General features: G+C 37.3%; 1 protein-coding gene across 8 annotated transcripts in view; it reads right to left on the bottom strand.

The window, feature by feature from the left end:
* The window catches only part of NUCB2 (nucleobindin 2), a 54,038-nt gene that overhangs the window by 31,499 nt on the left and 15,663 nt on the right, over positions 1–6,876 (bottom strand). For all 8 annotated transcript variants that reach the window (XM_017525805.2, XM_017525803.2, XM_037737519.1 and 5 more), the window contains 2 exons: positions 2,801–2,944; positions 2,068–2,175 (listed from right to left, as the gene is read on the bottom strand). In XM_017525805.2, the coding sequence (XP_017381294.1) occupies positions 2,068–2,175; positions 2,801–2,944 (252 nt within the window). The remainder of the gene's footprint in view (positions 1–2,067; positions 2,176–2,800; positions 2,945–6,876) is intronic.

Below are 6,876 nucleotides of genomic sequence, written 5' to 3'. Positions count from 1 at the left end.
TTTTTTTTTTTTTTAAGAGATGAGGTCTCCCATCTCATGTAGTATAGTCATACAATCATGCCTTACTGCAACCTCACACTTCTGGGGTCAAGTGATCCTCCCGCCTCAGCTTTCTGAGCAGCTGGGACTGTAGGCACACACTACCACACCCAGCTAATTTTATCTATTTTTGGTAGAGATTGGGGTTTCACTATGTTGCCTAGGCTGCTCTTGAAGTCCTGGGCTCAATTGATCCTCCCGCTTTGGCCTCCCAAACTGTTGGGATTAGAGGTATGTGCCACTGCGCCTGGCCTCAGACAATTTTTTTTACTTTGAAAGATAATTTTAATTACATCAATTAATTTTAAATTTTAATTTTTTGTAGTGACAGGGTCTCGCTACGTTGCTCAGGCTGGTCTCAAACTACTGGCCAGAAGCCATCCTCCTGCTTCAGTCTCTCAAAGTGCTGGGATTACAGGTGCGAGCTACCGCACCCAGCTCCTCATTTCTTTTTTATTGTATAACTATTTAACTTTATATTCGTTCCCCCAACACTTCATAGGAAACAGGAATTGAAAGTGAAAGAAGATAGTTATAAAAGTATTCCCTGCACCCATCCAGGAAGCTTATTTTCTTCTTTTGCCTGAATATCTCTATGTGTTATCTTCCATGATTCACATTTTCTATGTTACTCCAAATAATGCTCTTATTCCTGATACAAGACATTAAAAGTTCTACATCAGATATATTCACCATAGGAAATTTGTTCCACAGATCGAATTAATCCTTCAGAAGAGCAAGATTATCCTCAAAGACAAATCCAGAGGAGTATTAGCATAACACTATTACCTTTTCCCCAGAAAAACTCATAACTTCCAGGAGGAGAGCTGTGAACTAAACGCCAGACCTGAGCACTAACAGATACCACAACCTAACGGGAATCAGTCTTTCAAAGAAGTTCGCACCCGGAACAGAAACTAAAATAAAAGGTTTGTTTGAGCCTTTCAAACACAGTTTTCTTATTCTGATTCTAGAAAAACATAATGTAAGTTTTTCGAAAAGTAAAAAAATAAACAAATAAAAGTAACATAAGCAAACAAAATTATCTTGCTGAAATTTTAAAATTAACTGGATTTTTTTTTTCCCCACTGAGTCTAAAACAAACCCAGCTAAACTTACTCATTTCCTTTTAAGGAAAGACTTTACAAGAATCTCTCATGTCAGATCTTTACAACTCCCCTTCTTATTATCAATACTAAAGAGCTGACTATGGCTGGAATTATAGCAAATAGGGTTCTTAGTACCGGGGCAAATGGTTAAACCTCTCTGACTGATGTAATACATAACCCATTATCTCTTCTGTTAATCTGGACCTGATTAAAACACCAGGACCTTGCCTATTCTAAACGTTTGAATAACTTCCTGCTGTTCTCAGATAATGACCCAAACTCCTTAACATGATACACAGGCCCTCTGTCATTGAGGCTGTGACTCTTTCCAAACCTCATCTTTTGGCCACTCAGGTCTCCACTTCCCATTCTGGGTTCTAGCAACAGTTACTGCTTCCAGTTTCCTATATATCTCTTGCCTCTGTACCCTTGCACCTTTGTCTGGGATGCCTCCCAGTCCCTCTCCTATTCTCAGTTACATCTTTAAGCTCTGGCATAATCTCTATCAGGAAGAATGACTTCCCACCTTGCCCCATGGTTTCGTATTAGATTATGTGTCTGTCTTCTGTATTTCTAGATTATATACTCATTGTATAATCCATCCCACAATCTATTTCTGGATGATTTTCCCTTGAGGGTTCCTTAAGGGCTGGAAATAAATCTCATCTTTGTATTTCTAGTACTTAGCTCGGTGCCTGGCATGTGCAAATGTATGTTAAATGTTTAAGCCGAGTATGGTAGCACACACCTGCAGTTCCAGCTACTGGAGAGGCTGAGGTGGGAGGATCACTTGAGCCCAGGAGTTCAAGGCCAGCCTGGATTATATGGAGCAACTTCATCTCTAAAAAAAATTTAAATATATATATATATATATATATATATATATATATATATATATATATTCCTTAATTGCATTTACCTTTATTTCCTCTATGTCTGCTTTCTGGAGCTTTTCTCTGAAGTGTTTATCTGTTTCCAGCACATCAATCACTTGCTTGAGATATTCATCATAATAAAGTCCAGTATCCTTCAAATAAAGAAACAAACAGTAACGCTTCTGCAGGTTTTTCCTTGTCTGAATCTAAAGAGGTCAATACTGAAAAATAATTTCTAGCAAAATGGTATTGAGACATATTTACTTTGATAGTTTCAACAAAGTGAAAAGTTATATTTCTGAAATGGTTTTATATCAGAACGAATATCGTCTTTTATTGTTACATAAATGTAGATTTTTCTTTTTTACAACACTCTCTAGACCAGTAGATTTTCTATATAATTCAGAAGATTTTACCATTTTGGTTTCTCCCCATTGTTATCTGTTTCTGCTTTGAATATCATACAGCATTTTCTTGGCTAGTAAGCTCTGCATTGGAAATGTATTATGATTAATTCTTCTAGCTAATATACTAACTATATTAAATAAATATTGTCTAATAGTAAACAGCATATGCTTGTCTAACACCCTTTCACTGCTATTTCAGAAATAGTTCCCAAGTGTACAATTTTATAAGTAATAAATATTAGCAATATTTTTGTGATAATTCCTCCCATTTCATTTTGTTATAATTTCACCTCATTTTACCTCATTTAGTTATAATCATAATTCATTTCATTTAGTTATACTTCCTCCCATTTCACTTCATTTCACTTACTGGTGATTCTATCTTTGCACTTTCCACAGGGTGAATATTTTGTACTTTTGTCTTGTCTATGTCTATAGGCACAGCTTCAAGAGCAGTAAGTAGAAATGTAATCAAGAGAAAGCAATACTGTAGCAGGAGAGTCCTCCACCTCATCTAAAATAAAGGAACAATTATGATAAAGTCATGAAAAAATGTTTTAACACTATAGACATGCATTCCATATGTCACATTAATAATATATTTAATTGGGGCTGGGTATGGTGACTCTTGTCTATAATCCCAGTACTTTGGGAGGCCAAGGCGGGTGGATCACAAGGTCAAGAGTTCGAGACCATCCTGGCCAACATGGTGAAACCCCATCTCTACTAAAAATACAAAAATTATCTGGGCATGGTGGCATGAGCCTGTAGTCCCAGCTAATCGGGAGGCTGAGGCAGAAGAATTGCTTGAACCTGGGAGGTGGAGGTTGTGGTGGGCCAAGATCATACCATTGCATGCCAGCCTGGGCAACAAGAGCGAAATTCCATCTCAAACACACACACACACACACACACACACACACACACACACACACACACACACTTAATCTCAAGAGGTTTAATACAACAAAAAAAAATTATAGGAAAGGGAAATAGATTATAACTTCTCAAAAATAATGCTTAAAATAGACCACTAAAGAAAATCAAGGGAGAAATGTTTTTCAGCCAAAGTTAAAAAGACAGAAAACAATATTTTAAAGTTTAAACTGTTTTTATAGTGTAAGAAAACATTTGGTTAATTACAAAACCTTCAATGTAGTCATGGCCTTCTTTTTTTTTTTTTTTTTTAAGGTTTACCCACAGAACATCATTTGAAAAAGAACACGTAACCTCATTTTCACCACAACCCTAAATGGTACTATATACACAGGATAGTGATACATTGCACAAATGAAGAAATTAATAATTAAACCAATTCCTTTACGGAGCACTGTCTTGCCATTAACAAACACTAAAACTCACATTTTACTATCTTTATAGCAATGCTTTAGCATCTTTATTGAGATATATTACACATGTCATAAAATTCACCCATTTAAGTAGAGGATATGTCTAACCTATAAAGATGCCATGCAAAGTTTAGTTCTCAATCTTACAAAATCAGATCTTCTGAAAGCTCATCAGAAATGCAAATTCTCAGGCTGTACCCAAAACCTCTGGAATGAAGACCAGGAACCTGTTTTAACAAGCTTTCCAGGGGGTTCCTACGTATACTAAAACCTGAGATCCACTCTTCTCTAGGATACTGGAAACTCTAGTAGGATAGTATACTTCACAGAATGTCTTTCTCACTGTGAAACTGCTCCTCTTCCCCAAAATTATTTTTAATAACAAAAAAGGTTTATTACTCATTCGTGCTTCATGTCCACACATACGGAGGTATGCATTTTGGGTTTTTTGAGGTATAACTCATAAGCCATAAAATGTTTTAAATTATACTATTCAGTGTTTTCTAGAATATTCACAAGGCTGTGCAACCATCTCTACTATCTAATTTTAAAACATTTTTATCATCTCAAAAAGAAACCCCATACCCATTAGCAGTCACTCACTGTTCTTTTTTCCCATCCCCTGGCCACCACTAATCTACTTTCTATCTGTATAGATTGCCTATTTTGGACATTTCATATAAATGGAATTTTATGATATGTAGCCTTTTGTGTCTGGCTTTTTTCACTTAGCAGTATGTTTTCGGGCCCAACCACACTCTAACAAGTATCAAGACAGGGGGTCTCACTCTGTTACTCAGGCTGGAGTGCAATGGCATGATCTCAGCTCACTGCAACCTCTGCTTCCTGGATGCAAGTGATTCTCCTGCCTCACCCTCCCAAGTAGCTGGGACTATAGGTGTATGCCACCATGCCTATAAAAAAAAATGATTTTTGTATTTTTAGTAGACACAGGGTTTTACCATGTTAGTCAGGCAGGTTTCCAACTCCTGACCTCAGGTGATCCACTCGCCTCGGTCTCCCAAAGTGCTAGGATTACAGGTGTGAGTCACTACGCCTGGCCAACTTTATTCCTTTTAGTTAAATAGATATTCTATAGTACAGATATACCATATTTGTTTATCCATTCATAAATTGATGGACATTTGGATTGTTTCTTTCAGGCAGTTTTGAATAATACTTCGGTAAACATTTGTGTTCAAGTTGCTATGTTAACATGTTTTCAATTCTTTTGGTTATATAAATAACTAGGAGTAGAATTGCTGAGTCAGTTTGGTAACTCTATGTTTTAACTTTTTGAGGAACTGCCAAACTGTTTTCCAAATCAGCTATACCATACATTCTCACCACCTATATATGAGGGTTCTAATTTTTCCACATTCTTCCATGTGTTTGTGTCACTTCTGCTGTTCTCTTCTTCTTCTGCCAAGTCTACCATAATAAGAGGGCAAGTCAAGAGAATGTGTTTGTATGCATGAGTGTGCATGTGCATGTGCGTGTGTGTGTGTGTGTGTATGTCCTGACAACACCTGACAACATTTTTTTTTTTTGAGACAGAGTCTCGCTCTGTCACCTAGGCTGGAGTGCAGTGGCAGCGATCTTGGCTCACAGCAACCTCTTCCTTCCAGGTTCAAGTGATTCTCCTGCTTCAGCCTCCCTAGTAGCTGAGACTACAGGCACCTGCCACCAAGCCCAGCTGAGTTTTGTGTTTTTAGTAGAGACAGGGTTTCACCATGTTGGCCAGGCTGGTCTCAAACTCCTGACTGCAGGTGATCCGCCTGCCTCAGCCTCCCAAAGTGCTGAAATTACAGGTGTAAGCCACCGCTTCCAGCCACTTAACAACATCTTCAAGTGACAAAGTCACAAAAAGTTTCTGAGAAACTACTTGAAAACACTAACTGAATTTATGGTTCCTAAAGATTTAATTGATCCCCATGCTTATTATAAATAACAATAGAAACCATCTATTGAATGTTTACTATGTACCAAGTACCATGCTAAACTTTTAAAAAATATTAACACATTAACTCTTAAAATGACTCTGTGAAATCAATATTATTATCCCCATTTCAAAGTACAAACAACTGAGGCATATCACTTCTAGTTCACACAGTGGTCAGTCACAGAGCCAGAGTGTAGACCTGGGAGTGACTGACTCCACAGCCTTTGCTGCCTTTTCAGGAGTGGTTCTCAAAGTGTGGTCCATGGGCCAGCAACATTGGCATCACCTGGGAATTTGTTAGAAATGTGAATTCTCAAGGCCTATTCCATATTTTCTAAATCAGAGACTCTGGATATAGGAGGCCTCAATCTGTGTTTTAACAAGCCCTGTAGGGGATTCTGATACATGCCAACATTTGAAAACCACTGCCCTAGAACATACTGCCTTCCTTAGTTCTATTATTTACCAACCTCACCTACAATGAGAGACAAAAGGAAAGCCCATCTCAAAGGTAAACTTGGATGTTTAAAAAATAGAAAGTGGGAAAAAATAGAAATAGAAAGTGGGTTTTACACCAAGCAGTAAGGCAGAAATAAATTTAGGTCTATATTCTAATTCCAGCTGCAACACTTACTTGCTATGTGATCACAGGTTCATCAATTAACTTTTCCCACTTCAGTTCTCTCATTTATAAAAATAAAAAAAATTTTAAATAAGAGAATTTAACTTGACCTCAGTATTAAGTACTTAGATTCTATTATGTATTTATTCTTTTGAGTACAGATCTTTCTGTTACTTCATCAGAAATACTAAAAAAAAAAAAAAAAAAAAAGTTGCTTGTACTCATGCCATTCACTTAAAATGATTAAATTATACGACTTGTAAATGCCTTTAAACTAAATCCTGCTTATTCAGCCAGCTTAGAATTATATTGGTAAAGCAAGTAGCAGGCCTGAGTGCTGAGATACAAAGATTAGCAACAAGGAAAACCAACTTGCAAAGAAAGTTTATATCTAGATACAATAAAAATGACGTAAGGCCGGGCGCAGTGGCTCAAGCCTGTAATCCCAGCACTGTGGGAGGCCGAGGCGGGTGGATCACGAGGTCAAGAGATCGAGACCATCCTGGTCAACATGGTGAAACCCCGTCTCTACT

Source organism: Cebus imitator, unplaced genomic scaffold, assembly GCF_001604975.1.
Source record: "Cebus imitator isolate Cc_AM_T3 unplaced genomic scaffold, Cebus_imitator-1.0 Scaffold39, whole genome shotgun sequence".
Classification (NCBI taxonomy): domain Eukaryota; kingdom Metazoa; phylum Chordata; class Mammalia; order Primates; family Cebidae; genus Cebus; species Cebus imitator.
This window is presented reverse-complemented; position numbering and strand designations above follow the sequence as displayed.